The sequence below is a fragment of the Puma concolor genome, chromosome E3 (genome assembly GCF_028749965.1).
Source record: "Puma concolor isolate L17-30 chromosome E3, mPumCon1.1.hap2, whole genome shotgun sequence".
NCBI classification, from domain to species: Eukaryota; Metazoa; Chordata; class Mammalia; order Carnivora; family Felidae; genus Puma; species Puma concolor.
Window position 1 is genome coordinate 7,801,553 of NC_141682.1, and position 24,643 is coordinate 7,826,195.

The window sequence follows — 24,643 nt, forward strand, 5'->3', positions numbered from 1 at the left end:
ACTTCTGCTACCATAACATGTACCGCGTTAAGTGCATCACTCGTGTAAGCATCACCAACAACCTTATACAGTCCTGGATGCACTCACCGGAGGTGTGAAGAGAAGACCCAGAATGGTTAGTGCTTTTCTCAAGGCCACACACCTAGTAAGTGGCTGAGCCAGGTCTGAACCCAGACCTGCCCTTCTCGACGGCCTCCTCCCAGGACTTGGGTCTCACTGCCTTCCCAGATCCCTATACTGTGCCGGCCTCCCACCAGAAACAGGGACATGCCACAGGGATGGGGGGGGGGGCGGGGAGAGAAGCCAAGGGAAGCATGTGGTTAGAGACGAATAGAACCACTTAAGCCAGTAACCTGTTTTATTAACACATAAACTGCAGAGCCGTGACTTTAGCCAATTGACCTGTAGCTGAGGAACAAACCCCACACTTAGTAGCTTCTCAGGGACCCTCTGAGGGGCTCTCTCTGCTGCTCCTGTGGAAGCGGGTGAGGCAGGAGCACACAGCTATTCCTCAAAGAAGGTCGTGGTGAACTCCCCAGGGTCATCTCCACACTGTGGCTCCTCCAGCTGCTCCGGCTCTTCTCCAACATCTTCCAGGAGTTGCTCCAGGTCCAGGTCACTGGAGGCTTCATCGTCATGGAGGACACTTCCAGCCTCCTGAGGACACTTTAAGCCTTCTTTCCCCACCATGGGACAAGCCCCAAGATGAGCTGGTGGGGTCGGGCCCTTTGGCTCCATCCTAGCTTCTTTGTCCTCAGGGAAGTTGGTTCCTGCAGCTTTGCTCTGGGGAGCTTTAAATTTTTTCTTAGGGCCTGGATGAAAAAGTGATAAAACTGAGAGCCCTATTAGGCCATCTGTCCTGGCTTTTTACAAGTCAAACCCCTACATTCCTATTTACAAAAATATCTCTAGGAAATATGATCTTTCTCAATAGAAATAAAATGGGCTTTGAAGTCAGAAAGACCTGGATTCTAGCCATATGCTAGTCATATGCCTGTCATGGGTCTTCAGCAAATTATAAACCCTTTGGGCCTCAATCCCCTTATCTCTAAAATGGCAAATGTCCAGTCACAGAGATATTGAAAGATTCAAGGGAGCCAGCAAATGTCTATCTAGCCAGCCCACAGCAATACTCGATAAATGTCTGTTCCCCCCTCCTCACCATTCTCCTGTGCTTGGATCAAATCAAACGAATAACCATTACGTTTCTACAGTGTGTACTGCACTCTACCATCTGAGATGCTTAATTCTTGTTCTTTTTAAAAGTAACAAAAAGCTATAAAGTTAAGAAACGATCCAGGGAAGGGAGACACAGACTTGAACCTCATTTCCCATAGTTTTTCCCAGGACTTGAGCCTTACCTGGCTGGTCAGGCTCTGAATTCCTGTGTCCTTCTTTCCTTCCCATTATGCGTACAGGCGTTGCTGCAGATTCATTTCCCAGAGATCTCTTCGTTGTCTTCCTTTGCAGGATCCCATCTCGTCCATCTGCTATGCCTGCATCACCCCCACCAACAACCATGAAGGACATTTGTTTATTTCTCTCTAAATGACAGCTCGGCAAGGGTCCATAGACTTCCCACAGTTAGTCTGTGCCCCACATCCTCTGCTCATTCTCAATCTAGTGAGTTTTTTTGGTTCCTTCCTTTTCCCCAAATATTTCTCTCTCTCTCTCTCTCTCTCTCTCTCTCTCTCTCTGTCTCTCTTGTTGTTGTTTGTTTGTTCTGGATCTTCTTCTCTTTATATTTTTCCTCATAGACTGCCTTCTCCAGGAAGCCATCCTTCTTGGCTAAGAATTTAAGACATTCATTCCACCTTTAATCTAATATTTTATAATCAGTGCACAGAAGCGAGGAGATGTACTCGCTTGGCAGAGGACAGCTTCCCTAATGACACAGTAGGAGCCTTGACCATTTTTGCAGATTTTAAAGCTGAGACAGGCAGTTAAGATCCTGTGACCTGCAGACCCTTCCCATTGCCTATTTCTGCCCTGCCTTAATGGTAGCACATACCTGTTCCCAACTGGCTTGCTTACCTCTTGCCTTGGGGCTTTTTGTCTGAATTTTGGCTGGCTTGGGACTGGGCAAAGTTGAGTCCTGAAAATGGGAGAGAAAAATAAGAAAATATAAATTAAGTCACATAATTGTGTTTTTAATAGAGTGGGATGCTACAGAAATGATGGGTGGGGTAAGGGAAATCAAATTGGATTCTGTGAGCCTGATACTGTTTAAATCAATGACAACAAAGATAAAAATGTTCATCTTTCCCAGGGTGCCTGGGTGGCTCAGTCAGTTAAGCATCCAACTTCAGTTCAGGTCATGTTCTCATGGTTTGTGAGTTTGACCCCTGAGTTGGGCTCTGTGTGACAGCCCAGAGCCTCAAGCCTGCTTCAGATTCTGTGTCTCCCTCTCTCTCTCTGCCCCTCCCCTGCTTGTGCTCTGTCCTCAAAAATAAACTTTAAAAGAAAAATTTTTTTAATGTTCATTCTTCCCATTCTATTTGATATTAGTCAGTACAAGGCTTTATGTACAAGAGAAGGAAATAAAGCTAGGCCATTAGCATGGCCTGGTAAATTAGGGGCACATGGGTGGCTTAGTCAGTTAAGTGTCCAACTCTTGTTTTTGGCTCATGTAATGATCTCATGGTTCATGGAATTAAGCCCCATGTCGGGCTCTGTGTTGACAGCACAGAGCCTGTTTGGGATTCTCTCTTCCCACCCCCTCTATGCCCCTCCCCTGCTCGTTCGCTTGTTCTCTCTCTCAAAATAAATAAATAAACTTTAAAAAATGCTGTAATAGAAATGAAAAAAAATGCCTTTGATGGGCTTATTAGTAGATGGAACACAGACAAGGAAAGAATCTCTGCACTTGAGGATATCTCAACAGAAACCTTCAAAGCTGAAAAGCAAAAGGAACAAAGAATGAAAAAAAAAAAAAAAAGAACAGCATATCCAAGAATTGTGAGACAACTATAAAATGCATAATATATGCACAGTGGGAATACCAGAGAAGAAAAAAAGAAAGAAACCCGGGGCACCTGGGTGGCTCAGTCGGTTGAGCCTCCGACTTTGGCTCGGTCATGATCTCACAGTTTGTGGGTTCGAGCCCCGCATCAGGCTCTGTGCTGACTGCTTGCTCAGAGCATGGAGCCTGCTTCGGATTCTGTGTCTCCTTCTCTCCCTGCCCCTCCCCCGCTCGTGCTTTGTCTCACTCTGTTTCTCAAAAATAAATAAATGTAAAAAAATAATAATAAAAAAAGCAAGAAACCCAAGAAATATTGAAAACAATAATGACTGAGAAGTTTCTCAAATTAACATCAGACACCAAACCACAGATTCAGGAAGCTCAGAGAACACCAAGAAGGATAAATGCCCAACAACTATACCTAAGCATATTATTTTCAAACTACAGAAAATCAGAGATAAAGAAAAAGCCTTGAGGATTAAGGCGCACCTGTTGTGATGAGCACCAAGTGATGTACAGAAGTGCTGAGTATAATAATGTGTACCTGAAACTAATATTACACTGTATGTTAACTAACTGGAATTTAATAACTTAAAAAAAGAAAAAGAAAAAGCCCTGAAAGAAGCCAAAGGAAAAGAACACCTCACCTGATATGCTAAGGAAGGGGAGAAAATGTAATTATATAAGGTGCTCGATTAAAACCACTTAGGGGGGCGCCTGGGTGGCGCAGTCGGTTAAGCGTCCGACTTCAGCCAGGTCACGATCTCGCGGTCCGTGAGTTCGAGCCCCGCGTCGGGCTCTGGGCTGATGGCTCAGAGCCTGGAGCCTGTTTCCGATTCTGTGTCTCCCTCTCTCTCTGCCCCTCCCCCGTTCATGCTCTGTCTCTCTCTGTCCCAAAAATAAATAAACGTTGAAAAAAAAAAAAAAAACCACTTAGGGCAGAAAAAGAGTGGAAGACAAAAATAGGAAGAAAGAACAAGGGCAACAAATAGAAAACAGTAACGAATATTATAGATATTAATCCAACTATGTTAATAATTACTGTGAATGTCAATAATCTAAAAGCACCAATTAAAAGACACAGATTATCAGGATTAAAAAACAAGACCCAGCCATATGTTGTCTACAGGAAGTCTACTTTAAACATAAAGCTATAGGGGCGCCTAGGTGGCTCAGCTGGTTAAGCGTCCGACTTTGTCTCAGGTCATGATCTTGCAGTTTGTGGGTTCAAGCCCCGCGTCGAGCTCTGTGCTGACAGCTCAGAGCCTGAAGCCTGCTTTGGATTCTGTGTCTCGCTCTCTCTCTGCCTCTCCCCTGCTCATGCTCTGTCTCTCTCTGTCTCAAAAATAAATAAAACATTAAAAAAATTTTAAACATAAAGCTATATATATATATATATATATATATATATAGAGAGAGAGAGAGAGAGAGAGAGAGAGAGAGAGATTATAAAAGTAAACAGAAAAATACACCATGCTAGCACTAATCAAAAGAAAGCAGGAGTAGCTATGCTAATTTCAAACACAGCAGACTTCAAGACAAGGAGAGTTATCAGGGATAAAAAGGGCATTACATAATGATAAAGAGGTCAATTCTCTAAGTACTTTAACAACAGCAGAATACATATTCTTCTCAAGTTCACATGTAGCATTCGCCAAGATTGACCACATTCTGAGCCATAAAACAAAACTTAATATATTTAAAAGAATAGAAATCATTAAATGTCTGCTCCTGGACCATAACGGACTTTAACTAGAAATCAAAAACAGGGGCGCCTGGGTGGCGCAGTCGGTTAAGCGTCCGACTTCAGCCAGGTCACGATCTCGCGGTCCGTGAGTTCGAGCCCCGCGTCAGGCTCTGGGCTGATGGCTCAGAGCCTGGAGCCTGTTTCCGATTCTATGTCTCCCTCTCTCTGCCCCTCCCCTGTTCATGCTCTGTCTCTCTCTGTCCCAAAAATAAATAAACGTTGAAAAAAAAAAAATTAAAAAAAAAAAAAAAGAAATCAATAACAGAAAGATAACCAAAAAATTTCCAAATACATGGAGATTAAATAGCATACTTCTATATAACACATGGATCAAAGAAGAAATCTCAAGAAAAATTTTAAAATATTGAACTAAGTGAAATTTAAAATATGAACTAAATGAAAAGGAAAACACAATTTATCAAAATTTGTGGGATACACAGAAAGCAGTACTGAGAGGGAAATTTAGCACTGAACACATTTATTAGAAAAGAAGAAAGATCTAAAATCAACAGTCTAAGTTTTAACCTTCGGAAACTAGAAAAAGAAGAACAAGTTAAATCCAAAGTGAGCAAAAGAAAAGAAATAATAAGAACTGGAGTAGAAATTGATGAAATTAATAACAGGAAATTAGTAGAGAAAATGAATGAAACAAAAACCTGGTTCTCTGAAAAGATCAATAAAATTGGTAAGCCTCCAGCCAAGCTAACTAAGAAAAAGAGAGGAAACAAATGACTAAAATCAGAAAATAAAAAGGAGGTCATCACTACAGAGTCCAAGGACATTAAAAGGATAATAAAGGAATACTATGAATAATTCTTTTCTTTATTAAAAAATTCTTTTAATGTTTATTTATTTTTGAGAGAGAGAGACAGAGACAGAGCACAAGCAGGGGAGGGGAAGAGAGACAGAGAATGTGTAGCAGGCTTCAGGGCCTAAGCTGTCAGCACAGAGCCCAATGCAGGGCTCAAACTCATGAACCACGAGATCATGACCTGAGCCAAGTCGGACACTTAACCAACTAAGCTACCCAGGCGCTACTGAATAATTGTTTTCAAACAAATTTGATAACCAATAAGAAATGGACCAATTCCTTAAAAGACAATCTGCCTAAACTCACACAAGAAGAAACAATCTGAATAGGGTCTGTATCTATCAACAAAATTGAATCAGTAATTAGTAGTTATCCTTCTAAGACAGAAAGCACCATGCCCATGGGTTCACTGGTAAATTCTACCAAACATTTAGGGAAGAAATTCTGCCAATTCTCTATAATCTCTTTCAGAGAAAAGGAGCAGAGAGAATACTTCCTAACTCATTCTATGAGGCCACCATTACCTGAACATCAAAACAAAGACATTATGAGAAAAAAAAAAAAACTACAGAGCAATATCTCTTATGAAAAGAGATGCAAAAATACTCCATAGTGATGGCCAAAAATATTAGTAAATTGAATCCAACAATGTATAAACAATTATACACCATGAACAAGTGGAATTTATTCAAGGTATGCAAGACTGGTTTAACATTTGAAAATCAATTAATGTAATCCATCATATCAACAGGCTAAAAAAGAAAAATCACATAATCATATCAATAGATACAGAAAAAGCATTTGACAAAATCCAACACCCATGCATGGTAAAAACTCTCAGTAAACTAGGAAAAGAGAGTAACTTCCTCAAATTGATAAAGAACATCTACCAAAAACCTACAACTAATACTATACTTAATGCTGAGAAACTAGAAACTTTCCCACAAAGATCAGGAAGAAGGCAAGGATGTCCCTTCTCATCACACCTTTTCAACATCATATTGGAAGTTCTACCTAAAGCAGTAAGACAAAAAGAAATAAAAGGTATAGATACTGGGAAGGAATAAATACAGTTGACCCTTAAACAATGCAGGGGTTAGGAGTGCTGACCCTTTGCACAGTGGAAAATCTGTGTATAACTTTGGACTCCCCCAAAATTTAAGCACTAGTAGCCTACTTTTGACTAGAAGCCTTACCAATAACAGATAATTCACATGTATTTTGTCCATTATATATTATATACTGTATTCTTAGAGTAAAGGTAAAAAAAAAGAAAATATTAAAACCATAAGGAAGAGAAAATACATTTACAGTACTCCAGTGTATTTACTGAAAAAAATCCACACATAAGTGGACCTCCATAGTTCAAACCTGTGCTATTCAAGAGTCAACTGTAAAACTGTCTTTGTTTGCCAATAACATAATTGCCAATACAGAAAATCCAAGAGAATTGACAGAAACTCCACAGCTATTAAGTGTTTATAGCAAGGTTGCAGGATACAGGTTAATATACAAAAGTTAATCACTTTCTTATATACCAACAATGGACACGTGGAATTTGATATTTAAAAACACAATACCATTTTTATTAGCACCGAAAAAATTAAATACTTACATATAAATTCAACAAAATATGTACAAGATCTATACGAGTAAAACTACAAAACTCTGATGAATAAAATCAAAGAACTAAATAAACAGATATTCCACATCTGTGGATAGGAAGACTCAATATTGTTTAGTGTTCGTTTTTCCCAGCTTAATCTAATAGGACCAATGCAATTCCAAACAAAATCCAAGCAAGCTATTTTGTAGATATCAACAAACTGTTTCTACAGTTATGTAGAAAGGCAAAAGACCCAGAATAGCCAACAAAGCTGGAGGACTGACCCTAGGCAACTTCAAGACTTACTATAAAGCTATAGTAATCAGGACTGTGGAATTGGCAAAAGAACAAATAGGTCAATGGGACAGAATAGAGAGCCCCAAAAATAAACCCACATAAAAACAGTCAGCTTGGGCGCCTGGGTGGCTCAGTTGGTTGAGTGACCGACTTCGGCTCAGGTCATGATCTCATGGTCTATAAGTTTGAGCCCCGTGTCAGGCTCTGTGCTGACAGCTCAGAGCCTGGAGCCTGCTTCAGATTCTGTGTCTCCTTCTCTCTCCGCCCCTCCGCTGCTTGCTCTGTCTCTCTCTCAAAGAATAAATAAACATTAAAAAATAAAAAAATAAAAATAAATTTAAAAAACAGTCAGCTGATCTTTGACAAAAGAGCAAAGGCAATGAGTCTTTTCAACAAATATGGTGGAACAACTAGACATCCACACACAAAAAAGTGAATCTAGATATAAACCTTACACCTTTCACAAAAATTAACTCAAAATGCAGTATAGATCTAAGTGTAAAATGTAAAACTATAAAACTCCTAGAAGATAACATAGAAAATCTAGATGACCTTGGGTATGACAATGACTTTTTTTTTTTTAACGTTTATTCATTTTTAAGAGAGACAACATGCAAGGGGCAGAAAAAGAGGGAGACAGAGAATCTGAAGCAGGCTCCGTGCTATCAGCACAAAGCTCAACATGGGCTCAAACCCACAAACCGTGAGATTATGACCTGAGCCAAAGTCAGACGCTCAATCGACCAAGCCACCCAGGCACCCTGACAATGACTTTTTATATATAACACTAAAGGCATGATCCATGAAATAATTAATCGGCTGGTTGGTAGAAGATACACTTGATAAAGGACTGTTATCTAAAATATACAAAGAACTCCTAAAACTAAAAAAAAAAAAAAATAAACAACCCGGGGCGCCTGGGTGGCGCAGTCGGTTAAGCGTCCGACTTCAGCCAGGTCACGATCTCGCGGTCTGTGAGTTCGAGCCCCGCGTCAGGCTCTGGGCTGATGGCTCAGAGCCTGGAGCCTGTTTCCGATTCTGTGTCTCCCTCTCTCTCTGCCCCTCCCCCGTTCATGCTCTGTCTCTCTGTCCCAAAAATAAATAAATGTTGAAAAAAAAAAAAAAAATTTTAAATAAAAATAAACAACCCAATTTAAAAAATGGACCAAACACTTTAATGGACAACTCACCAAAAAAAATATACAGATGGCTAGTAAGAATATGAAAAGATGATCCAGATCATATGTCATCAGGGAAACGTAAATTAAAACATCAATGAATACCAGTACACACCTATTAGAATGGCTAAAATCTGGAACACTGACAATACCAAATACTAGCAAGGATGTGGAACAACAGGAAATCTCATTCAATGCTGGTGGGAATGCAAAATGGTATAGCCACTTTGGAAGACAGTTTGGTGTTTTCTTACAAAAGTAAACATATTCTTACCATACAATCCAGTAATCAAGCTCCTTGCTATTTACTCAAAGGAGTCGAAAACTTGTTCTCACAAAAACCTGTAAGCAGCTGTTCATAGCAGCTTTATTCATAATTGTCCAAATTTGGAAGCAACCAAGATATCCTTCAGTAAGTGAATGGATAAATAAATGTGATACATCCAGAAAATGGAAAAATTCAGCAAAAAAAAAAATATATATATATATAATATGTATATGTAAATAGGTATATATATTATGTATATATACACACACAACTAGCTATCAAGCCATGAAATACATGAAGGAAACTTAAATGCATATTTCTCAGAAGCCAGTCCGAAAAGGGTACATACTACATAATTCCAACTATATGATGTTCTGGAGTGGGCAAAACTATGGAGACAATAAAAAGACCAGTGGTTGTCAGGGGTTGCGGGGTGAGGGATGAATAAGTAGAGCACACAGGATTTTTAGAGCAGTGAAAATACTCTGTATGATACTATAATGATGTATATGTATCATTATATATTTGTCCAAACTCAGACTATAACAACACCAGAGTAAACCCTAATGTAAACTATGGACTTTGGTTGATTACAATGTGCCAATGTCAGTTCATCAATTGGAAACAAATGCATGACTCTGGTGGGTGTTGATAATGGGAAAGGCTATGCATGTATGGAGACAGGGTATGGAAACTCTGTACTTTCCTCTCAATTTTACTGTGAACCTAAAACCACTCTTTAAAAAGTCTTTAAATATTTTTTAAAAAATCTATATTTCATATGCTTGAAAATACCCAAAGGAAACAAGTGAATGAATATCTTAAGTGTGTACACAGGGGAGAAGAGAGTGTAAACAGAGGCACCCTGCTATTCTCTGAAATTGCTCTAGTAAGAACCAAAAACTACATTAGGAACTGGGATGATAATCAAGAAATAAATTCCTAGAAATGTGAGACATTAGAGAGAATAACTGAGGAAAAAAGAGGGTCTTCTTCCCTGAAGACCCCTAGAAGATAAGACCAGCTAGTCAGGTCCACCCTGAGGCAGGAATAGGATGGTTCCATAGTAAATATAAATCCATGCTAACCAGATGTCCTACAGAAATCTCCTAAAAGGAATCCCCAAGATCACTCTTACTTTTTCCTCTTCTTCCTCCTCCTCCACCTCCTCCAACACGGCCTCTTCCCCTTCTTTCTCCAAGCGGGAATCTGGGCTGTTAGCCCCAGTAACCGTTATGTCTAGAACAGGAATAGGAAAGAAAGGCTAAAGAATTTATCCAATAAATTAGATGATGAGTTAATTGAGCTGATCCCAGAGAAGCAGTCTTCTAACTCTGCCTCTCATGTCCCAGTGGCATTTCTTCCACAAAACACGGCCCTAGGTTATCATGGTTCCCACCTTTTCCAAACACCCACCACTCTTTAACATGTGCCCTCCCTCCCCATCCTCTTTTTCTCTCCATTCTTCTCTTCACCCATCCATTTATCCATCCATCCCTCCCTCCCAGATACTTGGGTCAATGGCATTCATGGAGAGCCTCCTATTAGAATCCAGAACTAGATGGATGATATCGGATATAAAATGAAGTTTCAGTTCTGCCCTCATGAAGGACCATCTCCCTCTCTACATCTTCTCCCCACCTCCCTCACTAATCCTTATCCTCTTACTGATCCTACCTTTTCCTTCCCGACTATTGTCAGATCCATTGTATCGGCTCCGGAAACCAAATAAGTTAACCCGTTCCTGAGGGAACCAAGAAACAAAAGCATCATCCACTATTCTCCCAAGGATGACTTTTCCCCTCTGTCTTCAAGACTTTAGTTATGGGGGTGCCTGGGTGACTCAGTTGGTTAAGCATCTGACTCTTGACTTTGGCAAGATCTCACAGTTTGTGGGCTTGAGCCCCATGTCCGGCTCCGTGCTGACAGCACACAGCACGGAGCCTGCTTAGAATTCTTTCTCTTTTCCTCTATCTCTGCCCCTCTCCTGCTTGAGCTCTCTCTCTCTCAAAATAAATAAATAAACGCTAAAAAAAAAAAATACTTCAGTTACATACTTTATATTCATATTCCATAGCATTTTCACTTAAAATTTCATATTCTGTTTATCTAAATTTTTACGAAGATTAACTATAATACATTATAACATTATTTTTATATTATATATTTACATTATGTTATATAATTATATGCTGCAATATATTCTTATAATAATCTCTTTTTCCAGTTTACTTATAATTGTCATTCTCCACTGCACACCCAAAGGCAGAATTTGAGGGTAAACACTGCATAAAAGAGAGGTTAAGACTCATACATCTGAGATCTAAAGTTAAATACGGAGGTAGGATGCCCCCTACTACAAACTGTCTCTATGTAGGATGAGAGAAGATCCCATTTGCCCAAGGGTAGGAAAAAGAATAAATGATTTAAGGAGCTAAAGTAATCTGTCCTGGAAAGAAAAGACTAGTTCTAAGACTAAGACTGGATGATGGGGAAGGACAAGCCACTTTTCTTTAGTAGACAGTGTATGGTTTGCTTTGTGTCCCAGGTCCCAAAGAGGAGCAGGTATGTAGTCTGAACACTCTCCCACCTGAATACTGATCTGTTCTGCCTCCTGAGCCATCGTCAGGGCCACTCCCAGTTTCTGACTGCAATCCTTGTTCCTGCACCTTTTCTGAAATAGAAGAAGATTAGAGTCAATGATAAATAGTAGAGAAATAATTCCAATAGACTGCTACTCACCAGACATGATCTTTTCTGGCTCCTGATATTGACATGATACTCCTATTCTTAATCTTTTGAGCTTAGAGACATAATCTCCCTTTATCACCCAACACACTTTTCACCAATTCCTAGCAATATTGTCAACCAACATTTTGGTGGCCTCTCCAAAGTAAATCTCATGGAAATGTGAAAAGGCAAGATTAAAGGAACTCAGGTAATTCCACTTTTGAGCTTCTCACATGTTTCTTCAGATCCAGCTGCTTGATTTAATACTCACTGCCTGATTTTCAAAAGCCCCAGAGCTGGTAGGCCTCTTCTCATTTCTTTCTTTTTTTTTTTTTTTTAAGTTTATTTATTGAAAGAGAGAGAGCACAGAGGAGGGGCAGAAAGAGAGGGAGAGAGAAAATCCCAAACAGGCTCCATGCTCACAGCACAGAGCCCAAGTGGGGGCTCACACCCATGAACCATGAGATCATGACCTGAGCCAAAATCAAGAGTCAGATGCTCAACTGACTGAGACACCCAGGCAACCCTCTGCTCATTTTTAAGGCTGACTGAATCCAAAGTGATTACAGGGAAGAAATATTTTTAGTTAATATTTTTAGTTTCTCAACCAGGAGAGGTTTTGCCTCCCAGAAGATACTTAACAATGTCTAGAGACAATGTTTTTGGTTGTCACGACTGAGTCCAAGGGCAGTAGCACCCTTTGGCTAGACACCAGTAAAGACCAGAGATGCTGTTAAACATCCTAAAATACATAGGACAGACTTCCACAACAAAGAATTATCTGTCCCAAAATGTCAATAGTACCAAGACTGAGAAATCTGAGTTAACCTGTCCTCATTTCTGCCACACCTGCCTTGGCTAAACTGTAGAAAACCACAGTCTTCAGGAAGGCCCCCCGCCTGCAGGCAAGGAAGGAGACTATGAAAAATCATTATCCTGCTGCAAACCTGATAGAAAGAAGAGTCCCTCATGAATAACCTCACCCTTGCACACTTGGTCAGACATGGGACTTTCTCCCAACACAGCTTCTCCTGGAACAAAATCAGGTTTAATAAAGGGCAGATTTAGTTTTCAAGTTACCTGTATCACAACTGACCCCCAAGGGCTGCTTACCACTCCAGCTAGCTCCAGGGACAGCTCCTGGAAGTTCTTCAGCATGTTAACTGGGATCCAAGCACGAGAAACTGTCTCTCCAAAAAATGTCACATGGTACTTAGACTGAAATAGAAAAATGGTTTTCATATGGCCCCTAGTCCTTCTCTTTGCTTTGGCCCTCCAACCCGAAAAGGTGGAGGAAGAACTGAGGATTCACAAGGAAAGAGGTGTTGGGCTTCATCTGATGCCATAAACCTGACCCACCCACCTCAGACTGCTGTTCTTCCATCCTGACATCAAGAATCCCAACCAAAGCATATTTATCACAATCATAAATGTCCTGGTAATGACTAAATAATTAGATACAAGTTTGTATTCTATATGTGGGTACTTGTTTCTGTGTTTGTCACTCTAGCTAAGTGTCGGTTTCTACTCATGTCTTCTGGCTATGTCTATGTTTCTAACTCTGCACATCTATTAGGATGGATTTGTTCATTATTTTGGCCCGAGCACCTACATACCCTAAGCCAGGAAAACTCACCGGCAGGGAATCAAGATGAGAAGCAAAAAGAAAATATTCCCCTAGGTCAGGATCAGATTCTACCATGCCTGGCCACCTGGAGAAGACAGATGGGTATAGGGAACAGAAGAGGAAGGGTTTACATGGTTTAGAGGAACAGAACACAAATTCACCAATACACATGTACATAAAAGAGCAATATGTTTTGCAAACAAAGGATCTTAAAAATAGACCTCCACCCTTGGTGATCTCCCCCAGTAGTCACTACCAAATGACTAAAGTGACTTCTATCAGTATACAAAGAAGCTCAGAATCTTCCAAGTAAGAGTATATATATATTTTTTCCAGTAGGCTCCATGCTTAGCATGGACCCCAATGTGGGGTATGAACTCAAGACCCTGAGATCAAGAGTCAAATGCTTGACCAACTGAGCCACCCAGGCGCCCTCTAGTAAGAGTATCTTAACCTAGGCTTTCCATCAACCCTGAGAAAAAAATCTTCTGACTAGGACATCTCCAAAGAAGAAACTATCCCACCCTTCTTTGTCCTCTGTACTTTATATATCTCTCATATCTCAATGTTTTAAAAATGCCATAAAGCCACCTTCCTTTTTCTTGCCCACCCAGAGTAGAATTGTCAGATGCTTTTTTCCAGGGAGATACCACCTCCACTGAGAAACCTTTAGAAAACACGTTCTTTCAAAGCCTCCCAGCTTGGTACTTTATCTTTTCCCTCATCCCATGTTCTTTCTAAGGCAGATACCATTTCCATTATAAATGCTTTCTATTTCTTTCCCTCTTTGCTTGAATCTACCACTCCCAAGTTCATGAAGGATGTTCTATGCCATGGTGCCCTACCAAGGATAACCATATTGCTTGGCCCAGATGATAGATCCTGGAATGTAGGAGGCATAGGCCACATCACTCTCATGCCCTATCCAGGACTCCTCAGGGATGTCACAGCGATTATACTTCAAGTCTGCCAAAAAAGAGAAGGAATGAAGGGAAGGAAAGAACCTCATCAGGTAAAAATCTAGACGAGGGCAGGAGAGAGGACAAGAGTATGCACCAGGTGGGACTAAAAGGGCACTGGGAGACAGGTATGGACAAAGAACAAAGACCCATGGAGGAAATGCAGCTACAGCTAGAATATGAGTGCTGCCTCCATGTACGTTACAGAAAGAGATTCCAAACTTCTGCCTGACCCACATTATTTGACCCTGCTTCCATCTACATAACATCATGACAGCAATTTCTCTGAGACTCTGTTACCTCATCCTTAAAATAACTGGGCTGGGTTAGATCATCATACTCTTCCAAGTGGTTTCAAACATTTTAGAATTCTAAACCACTGGCTGTCTCTCTCACCCACTTTTCCCCATGGATCCCATATCCCTTCTTATTCACCAACCCAACACCAATAACCTAATCAGGACCAGCAGGGTCAGACTAATGCTGAAGAAGATGGAATCCACTTAGAATGTATGTTTAGATTCCAGGCCCTTCCCACAATATAACTCTTCAGGGTGTCTTCTTCTAGCCCATTATGTCAGATTCATCTTGATATGACAAGGAAGATCCCTTCCTCTCTCCCAAACACTACATGGACCCCTGGGATTATAACTACATCTATGACATATTTAATCTAAGGGATACATACAGAGAAAGAAAGGAAAGAACAATAAAAACAAACAAACAAAAAACTCTCCAGTCCATTCTACCTGTATTCTGATCACAGGACCAATTATCTGGAAGCACTGAGGGGTCAATGTTCCCACAAAGCCGCCTCCACTTCTCACAGTTTGGGGAGGAACACTGGACCCAGACGAGACACTGACCTGCAACAGAAAAAAAAAAAAGTGAGAGACAAAAATATGCTCTTCCTTCTTCAGTCCAACTAAAATCAATATACCTTCACTAAAATCATAGAGCCTTAGGGGTCAAATAGTCTAATCCTAGATTTATAAGTGGGAAAACTAAGCTCAGAGAAGATAATTGACTTGCTGAAGATCAATCTAACACAGTGGCAGAGCTGAACTTGGATCCCAGGTCTCACATCTCAATCTTTCTCCTATACCATACTATCATCTCTCCTTCCCCCCAGGAGAAAAAGCAAGTGTTTCCCATATTGACAGTTCTTTTTTTTAATGTTTGTTTGTTTGCTTGTTTGTTTGTTTTTTTATTGAGAGAGAGTGAGCAGGGGAGGGGCAGAGAGAGAGGGAGACAGAGAATTCTAAGCAGACTCTGTGCTGCCAGCATAGAGTCCGATGCAAGGCTCAAACCCACAAACCATGAGGTCATGACCTGAGCCGAAACCAAGAATTGGATACTTAACTGTGCCACCCTCGCACCCCAATGTATTAACAGTTCTTGAAAAGGTTGGCTGGCATCTTTCTGGCTCATGCCTCGTTCTCCACTGGCCTGTCACTACTGGAAAGTTCTTTTGAAGGGCTAACCAGCATCTTTCGTGTACAACATCCAGAGTTACTATCTGAATCTCAACTGATTTACCTGTCACCAAATCACTGCAGTGATTGGTAGCAGTCTTTGGAACCAACAGTCCTGAGATTACCCTCCTCCAAAAGACAGAGATAAGTCTATCAACTCAATCAACTATTTACTTCAGGCCTTGATCAAAGGCCAAGCATTCCTTTTATCTATTACCTTCCAAACCATTATCCCCACCAACATCTTCTAAGTTGACCCAATTTTCCTCACAGCCTCCCCTCTCTCCATCCCAAACCTTTCCACTATGTTCTTTGGAATTCTAGACAAGAGCAACAAAAAGTCCACATATCTTCAACTTTTCTGAACATCCACCTCCTTTTTGAAACCTGATGATGCACCGATGACACTGCCCCTGCCCAACTCCACCCCACCCACAGCTCTCTAAGTGGAGTCTGTTCCCTCTCACACACCCCAGGCCAGAGAGTGGGGTCAACATCATCCTTACTCCTCATCACCACTTCCAGACCTTTGCTATCCTTCCCATAAAAACCCTCCCTCCCTTGAGATCTATGCCATGGGACTATGCCACCCTCTCATCTCCCTTGGAAAGATGCTAGCATCTGGTTCAGCCTTCTCCTCCTCCTTCCACCTCCTGCCCTCATTCCAGACAGCCACTGTTTTCATAGGAGTAACTCAAAAAGCACCCCATTCTCTGAGTTCCTTGACCTTTTCCTCTATGCCACCTCAGTAACGCACTCCACTTCAGTGGTGCACTCCCCCTCCTGCATGCCCCATCCACTCATCCTTAGGAACCATACACTCCCCTGAAGCACTGATCCAAACATTCCTCTCTGATGAAAATGCATGGGCTCCCATCTCACTTGCTCAAAGACCCTTATAGCAACTTTCACTTTACCCAGGTCACCAATCTACTGGCCTCTAACTTCCTGCCAATCTAGTGGCAACCTCCTTTCTTCACTCTGTTCTTACTCAGGTTTGACTCCTTAGATTCTAGTGCAGACATCTTCAACTCTCTTGCCCTCCACTTTTCCTCCCACTCAGCTGGGCAAACACAACCCAGAATGAACACATGCTACCTTGTCTGTGCCTACATTCATAGAAACTGAGCATTGCTAAAGAAGCAGAGCATAACCATGCACATAGGTATACACCCTAGGATCATAATTAACAACACCAACCAACATGTTTCTCCACGTAAGTTCACTCTCCCGCTGTCAAGTTTTACCTTAAATGCCTGAACATAAGGGATGCCCTCCATTCCACTGAAATCATCCTTCAGAGAAGCAGCTGACTTACATTTGGGTCCTTTCAAAGTATCTCATATTTAAGGTTTTGAATTACTTTATTTTGAAAAAAAAAGTACCGGTTGAGAGTGATACATTAGTCTGAAAAGACAGCTGCCCAGCCCGGGATGCATACATGTGTGCAGCACCACAGCTGCCACTGGGGGCCACGGAGACCCGCACCTCCCAGGCTGCTCATAGGCGAGGCCTGCAACAACCGGCAGCCAACTGTGTCACTCCAGGCCTGCCTTCTTCCACGCTGCTGCCCCAACCCGAGATGGCAAGAACATCCAGCCCAAACAAATCTGTACCTTCTGCCTCAGCAACCAGAGAAAGTTGATCAAGGACCAAGACAGAAATACTATGATTCAGAGTTGGAAGCTAATGCGCTGGGCTACCCAAGAGAGCCCCCACGGACCTGACTCATGCACAGGCCTCCTGTGAGGGCGGCCACCAAGCCACCCACCAGCCCTGCCTCTGGACCAATGGACAGACAAGTGGCAGCAGGACTCTCACTGGCCAAACTGGCCCAGGTCCACTGGAAGCTTCTGTACTGGCTTCCTACCTGGTTTTCTTCTGGTCACTACATGCTGGCATCTTGTATCTTTGATACGATAAATATAAGTCTGGAAACTTTGTATACTTAAAAGCAAAACAACACTGTCCAAAACAAAACAAAACAAAACAAAACAAAAAACAGCTCCCAGTAACTGTTTTTGATGTTTATAGAAGTGATCTACCAAGACTAGAAAAAAAGAGTGGGAAAAGGGGCCAGAGACCATAAAAGTAAACACAGATCAATAAAATAAATGGTTGGTTGTGAAAAGAATGAATATTCCTGAGAAAATGAATAGGAAAAATGAATCCTAATGAGGTAGAACTAAGGATTTGTGGCTTGAGATAAAATTTCCAATAAAAGAACACACAATTCTTTAAAGTTTCCTTTCATGGGCTCCTGGGTGGCTCAGTCGGTTAAGCGTCAGACTCTTGATTTCTGCTCAGGTCATGATCTCATGGTTCATGACATTGAGCCCCACCTCCTGCTCTGCACTAATCGGAGTCTGCTTGGGATTCTCTCTCTCCCTCTCTCTCTGCCTCTCCTCTGCACTCCTGCACGTACACACACTCTCTCTCTCCCAAAATAAAGAAATAAACATAAATAAAATAAAGTTTCCCCTCAAACAACTTAGAAGAGAGGATGATGTGCTCCAGAAAACTGCTTGAGGCTCATGACGCAGTTCTATGATAATGAAAACTGATGTCACAGACAAACTACGAGTATTTCAGTTGACACCAGTTTCCTTGGGTTCTATGATCTCCCCCTTCTTCATTTCCCCGCTCCCCCCATTTTTCTGGCAGCTCCCTCCTCATTCTCCATTCCGTCTCTAAACCCTGGGGTTCCAAAGCCCAGTCACGGCCTTAGTTCCCCATGCTACACTTTTCCTGAAGCAAACTCACCCACTCCTATAGGTTTGAAACCCATCTTCAGGGGCGCCTGGGTGGCGCAGTCGGTTAAGCGTCCGACTTCAGCCAGGTCACGATCTCGCGGTCCGTGAGTTCGAGCCCCGCGTCGGGCTCTGGGCTGATGGCTCAGAGCCTGGAGCCTGTTTCCGATTCTGTGTCTCCCTCTCTCTCTGCCCCTCACCCGTTCATGCTCTGTCTCTCTCTGTCCCCAAAATAAATAAACGTTGAAAAAAAAAAAAAAAAAAAAAAAAAAAAAAAAAGAAACCCATCTTCATGTCTGACCACATACAGATGAATGATGCATCTAGCTTTTGTTCTGAGTTCCAGATTCCTACAGCCACTTTACTCTTTGAAATCACCATTTGGATGTGTCACAAAGAGCTCAAACCTAATGGGCCCAAACCCAAGTGCTTGATCTTATCTCACAAATTTGTTCTTTCTTTACTTTTCCTCACCCCTCTCAAGTAACTGCTCAAGCCAGAAACTGATCATCTTAACATATTCTTGCCTCTCTCTCACCTCCCCCCATATCCAATTCATTACCAAGTTCTGACAAGTTTACATACAAAACATATCTTAAAACCATCCACTTCTGTTTCCACTTTCAACATCCTCATCTAAGCCACCAAAGTATCTAATCCTAGGACTCACTTGTCTACTCTTGTCACTACATACTTCATTTTTCAATTAATCACAAAGGGAGTCTTTTAGAACATTAATTTGATGATGTCAGCCCTACTCGGAGCACCTGGGTGGTTTAGTTGGTTAAGTGTCCAGCTTCAGCTCAGGTCATGGTCTGTGAGTTTGACCCCCGCACCAGGCTTGCCGCTATCAGCACAGTGCCTGCTTTGTATCCTCTGTCCCCTCTCTCCCTGCCCCTCCCCTACTCACTCTCTCTAAAAAATGAATAAACATTAAAAAAAAAAAAAAACCTCATCAGTGGCTCCCAATGCACTTAAAATTCTTACTTTGTACATTAATCCGGAGCCACTTTTTTGCCTTACTTCCCCTTGGTCTCTGAACTCCAATCATACTGGCTTCCTTTCAAAACCTGGAATAGGCCAAACTGCACCTTCCCTAAATTCTTTCTCCGCATCCTACTCCTCCTTCAGATTTCAGCTTAAATGTCATTTCCTTACAAGTGTGTTCCCTGACTGGCCCAATCTTGATTAGGTCTCTGTTATTTCCTGCCATGACATTCCATTCTTTTCCTTCACTTCACCCAAACTGATTGTATTTATCAGATACCGCCCCTTCTATTTCCTACTGTGGGAGGACTCATCTCTCCCTGACAACTGTAAGAAACAGGAAGAGTGGTTCATTTATAGCAAGAGGCTTACACATTCACGACAATCACAATTCCACTCAACAAGCACTGCCAAAGGAGTGGACTTTCCATCTCCCAGTGAAAAATCCAATCCTTGCCCTCATACCAAGAGGTGCAAGAGATGGAATGGCATCACCCAGGCCGCCCAACTTCCCAAATTAGACGTACATCTCTGGCTCCTTATGTTACCATGTTATTATAACACACAAAGTAGTTTATTGCCTTGGACTATCTTGTGTGATGTCTACATAGTCTTCCTAGAGTTTTCTTTCAAGTATGCACAAGCCTGTTTTTGGTGCAAGCCTGTTTCCCCCCAGATTGTTAAGTGTATTTATTTTCAAAATTTTAAACTTACTAACATATTGTCTAATATATTTTATTTCTCATTTTAAGATTTCCCAATACTGGGGCAGCTGGGTGACTCAGTCAATTAAGCATCCAATTCTTGGTTTTGGCTCAGGTCATGATCTCACTGTGAGTTCGAGCTCTGTGCTGGTAGTACAGAGATTCTCTGCTTGGGATTCTCTCTCCCCCTCTCTCTCTCTCAAAATAAATAAAATTTAAAAGAAAAACACTTTAAAATTTCCCCATATTACCATGGTTATTTTCTATATTTGTTTATCACCTGAAACACTAAAATGGTAAATTCTATGAAAGAAAGGATTATCTATTTTTTTCACCACTATATTTCCAGTACCTAGCACAATGCCTGGAATAGAACATAAGGCATTAATAACTATTGTTAAAAGAATAAATAAATCTATATCCATGTTTATCTGCCCTCCATCCAATGTCAAAGGCTAAGGTGTCCTTTCTGAGTAAGAATAAACCCTCTGGCTCTCTTCTCATTCCCTTCACTCTCTCCTCCTTTATAAATAATTTTCCAACTTATTCATATGCTCATGATACACAGGCCAAGTCTCTTTTTTTTTTTTTTTTAAAGAAAGCTTAAAGGGGTACCTGGGTAGCTCAGTCGGTTAAGTGGTTAAGCATCTGACTTTGGCTCAGGCCATGATCTCACGGTTCGTGACTTTGAGCCCCGCATCAGATTCTCGGCTGTCAGCGCAGAGCCCGCTTCGGATCCTCTGTCCCCCTTTCTCTCTGCCCCTCCCTCACTCAATCTCTCTCAAAAATAAATAAACATTAAAATATAAAATAAATTAGGGGCGCCTGGGTGGCTCAGTTGGTTAAGCATCTGACTTCAGCTCAGGTCACGATCTTGCCGTTTGTGAGTTCAAGCCCTGCATCAGGCTCTGTGCTGACACTTCAGAGATTGGAGCCTGCTTCAAATTCTGTGTCCCGTCTTTCTGACTTTTCATGACTTCCTACCTGTAATATCGTTGAGCATTTTCAAATTTTTATCCTCTTTGATGTCTCTGTAGCAGCACAAGGCTAAACACTCCCTCTTTCTTGACATTCTCTCCTCCCCTGGCATCTGTGATGCCATACTCTCCTAGATTCTACCTTTCTGAGTTTTCTCTTAGTTCTTAGTTTTCTTCCTGTGCAGCTCTTCCTCTGCTTAACCCTAAACATTATGTTCCCCCTAAACATTATGTGTTTTCTATTCATTGCTCTTCTCTTTGCACTCCACACCCTCCTCTTAGAAAATTTCATCCATTCTTACTGATGCAGATGATTCCCAAACCTGTATTTCCAGCCCAGACCTCTTTCTTAGATGCAAAAGCTCATCACAGACCCTCTAACTTGTCCAAAGCTAATTCACTGTCTGAAAATGTGCCCTTTCTTCTATATTCTCCATTTCAAATAATGGTTCTTTCAAGCACTTAGGTCAGAAAACAGGATCATCCTCAGATCCCACTGGTAACCATATCATACTGATCTTTCCTCCTAAAGATCTCAAATGTGTCTCTTCCTCTTCACTGCTACTGCTTATCTTCCTTGTTTAGATCACTATTTCTGTGGGTCTAGTCATGCTCCCACTAATCCATCTCCCATGCCATGGCACAGTGAGCTTTCTAAAATACAAATCTTACCAACTTTCCCCTAAAGAGGTCAATGGTTCCTCTTTAACTTTAAAATAAAATTCAAATTCCTTAGCCTGGCATGTAAGGCCTTTTATGATCTGGCCCTTGCATGCCTATAACCTTATCTCCCCCTACAACATTCTATCCCCTGCAAGGTACCTAAAAGCTACAATCATTAGCTCTCCTCCATAACTTTGCCAATAAATATCACTCTGACCTTCATCCCCACCTCAGTTCACCCTACTAAATGATACTTCCAACACATGGCTCAAGTACTATCTTTTCTTGTTGCTTCACTATATACTAATTTGGATATAAATTTTAAAAAATAAAAAATAAAGTTAAATCAAAAAAGAAAAAAGTAGTATCTTTTCTTGGAAACTTTTTCAAGTCTACTCCCACCTTGTAGCTTTCTTTTTTGCCTTCCTCACAAGCCTATTTCCCTTCCAACAGGCATATATTAATTTATTCTACATTTACTCAGCACATCCTAAAATGCCTGGTACACAGTAGGCATCCAACAACTATGGATTATATGACTAAATAACTGAATAAATGAAAGCCTTCTCTTCCACAGCAGCGTATCTCTTACAAGTAGCTGTGAGAGATAAATTATTGTGTTTGCAGAATTTCCTCTAGCAACCTAACCCTTGCCTCTGTCCTCCATCTCCAATTTTCAAGCCCAGGTAGGTTTTCCAAATCATGCTGAACTCACCAAAACCACTGCCTTCTCCTTTTTGTTGGTTTCTGATCTGAGAATGATTTTGAACTGTTTTTTTCAGTTGAGCTTTCTGTCTGGGCTCACGTCCACTTTGGGCTTTCTCCATTTTCTCATCTTCTGGGAAGATAAAACAAAACACTCTATAGATAGTGAGGGCCAGTGAAATAAGGAAGAAGGATCATAATCTAATAGTTTCAAGACCTGGGTTGAAAATTTTCAGCCTGCCCACTGTCCCATTCCCTAATTTTGTGGAATAAGTACTTGAGCCAGATGTCAAAGTATATCTGACTATACTTACGGGCTCCTTTCTTTCCTTTGCTTAAGGAAAATCTATTGAATTTCTTCTCAGAAGGTGGAGGATCTGGCTGCCCTGGCTTAGGTGTCTCTATCACAGAGGTCACTCCAGCTTCCTTAGTGGCTGAAATCTCTAGAATATGAGGTACCATTACCTTCTCTCTGAAAATAAGATTTTCTTTTTAATGAAAAGGCAAAAAGGAGCCATTTGTCATACCTTTGTTTGAAAAAACCCAAGGATAAAAGTCAGGAGTATAGAAAAATCCTAGGCTCTCCACAGCCTCCAGAGGCCATCTTATCCATCTATTTGCCTACTCTTCCCAGTTCAAACAGGTATCTGTCCTGAGCTGAGAGAAATCCATAGAGATACGAAAATGACTAGATAGACTTGGATCACCTGGGTGGCTGTCAGTTAAGTGTCTTACTTCACCTCAGGTCATGATCTCATGGCTTGTGGGATTGGGCCCCGCATCCAGCTCTGTGCTGACAGTTCAGAGCCTGGAGCCTGCTTCAGATTCTGTGTCTCCCTCTCCCTCTGCCCCTCCCCTGCTCACGCTCTCTCTTTCTCTCTCAAAAATAAAACAAAATATAAAGAAAATGACTAGATAGATAACCATTTACCAATGCTAAATCTACCCTGTGATCAACTTGCCTCACTGGGATAAACTTACCCATCAGCATTATCATTATCAGTAGAAGAAGCAATTCCTGGTTCCTTGTCTAATTGGGTACGTCTTATGGGCTGGGCACAGGAAGTCTCTGAAAAATCAAGGCTAGATCCCATCTCTCCCAAAACAAAATACTATAAGCAGAGAAGCAATTAAAGAAAATAATGAGGGGCGCCTGGGTGGCGCAGTTGGTTAAGCGTCCGACTTCAGCCAGGTCACGATCTCGCGGTCCGTGAGTTCGAGCCCCGCATCAGGCTCTGGGCTGATGGCTCGGAGCCTGGAGCCTGCTTCCGATTCTGTGTCTCCCTCTCTCTCTGCCCCTCCCCCGTTCATGCTCTGTCTCTCTCTGTCCCAAAAATAAAATAAAAAACGTTGAAAAAAAAATTAAAAAAAAAAAGAAAATAATGACTCCATTATTTCCAAACTGCAACCTTCCGTTAAAATGATGCCTAGAAGAGTCCATCTTTGGAGTTTTGTCCGATAATAGACCTTTAAGCCTTAAAATTCTCAGGAAAAACTACAAATCTGTATCTTTTGGCAAGTCTTTCCAGATTGATCCACCTTGCTCCAGGATAGCCAAGTAATGTCAATTTTATTTTGTGTACATAAAAGAAATCTTATGTAATGTGTTTTAGACCATTTGTTCCTCAAACTTTCTCTTGGAATAGAAGTACACCTAAGAATAGCTGAAAACATCATGGGGCGCCTGGGTGGCGCAGTCGGTTACGCGTCCAACTTCAGCCAGGTCACGATCTCGCGGTCCGTGAGTTCGAGCCCCGCGTCGGGCTCTGGGCTGATGGCTCAGAGCCTGGAGCCTGTTTCTGATTCTGTCTCCCTCTCTCTCTGCCCCTCCCCCATTCATGCTCTGTCTCTCTCTGTCCCAAAAATAAATAAACGTTGAAAAAAAAATTAAAAAAAAAAAAAAGAATAGCTGAAAACATCAGACTATTCTCCTTAGCCTCAGGACATATGGCAAAAATCCTCAGGGTGTACACTGTAGAGTTCTTTATTCCAAAAATCAAATCCCTGAGCATATGTTAAAACAGTATTGGAAACAAATACACAAGGGTAGATGGAAACTAAGTTCTTCAAATCTAGTAAATACAATTTATCTTTTCTAAGTAGATTGTAAACATGTGAAAGTGAATTTAAGTTACACTTAAAAAAACTATCTGAGACTGTATTTATATTCTGAAGTCAACGTAATCTATTTCAACTT

At 41.3% G+C, this 24,643-nt stretch overlaps 1 protein-coding gene across 13 annotated transcripts in view; it reads right to left on the reverse strand.

The window, feature by feature from the left end:
• Positions 1–340: 340 nt before the first annotated feature.
• The window catches only part of ZCWPW1 (zinc finger CW-type and PWWP domain containing 1), a 32,800-nt gene continuing 8,497 nt past the window's right edge, over positions 341–24,643 (reverse strand). For 2 of the 13 annotated variants that reach the window (XM_086691809.1, XM_086691810.1), the window contains exons 6-19: positions 23,428–23,515; positions 22,761–22,918; positions 22,457–22,579; positions 14,935–15,051; positions 14,072–14,192; positions 13,236–13,311; positions 12,713–12,817; positions 12,547–12,630; positions 11,460–11,543; positions 10,547–10,613; positions 9,997–10,108; positions 2,035–2,087; positions 1,362–1,496; positions 341–833 (exon numbers count right to left, since the gene is read on the reverse strand). In XM_086691809.1, the coding sequence (XP_086547935.1) occupies positions 505–833; positions 1,362–1,496; positions 2,035–2,087; positions 9,997–10,108; positions 10,547–10,613; positions 11,460–11,543; positions 12,547–12,630; positions 12,713–12,817; positions 13,236–13,311; positions 14,072–14,192; positions 14,935–15,051; positions 22,457–22,579; positions 22,761–22,918; positions 23,428–23,515 (1,652 nt within the window). In that variant the 3' untranslated portion in view covers positions 341–504. Of the gene's footprint in view, positions 834–1,361; positions 1,497–2,034; positions 2,096–9,996; positions 10,109–10,546; positions 10,614–11,459; positions 11,544–12,546; positions 12,631–12,712; positions 12,818–13,235; positions 13,312–14,071; positions 14,193–14,934; positions 15,052–22,456; positions 22,580–22,760; positions 22,919–23,427; positions 23,516–24,643 lie in introns of all 13 variants that reach the window. The other 11 variants (XM_086691811.1, XM_086691814.1, XM_025923388.2 and 8 more) reach the window with 11 other exon arrangements.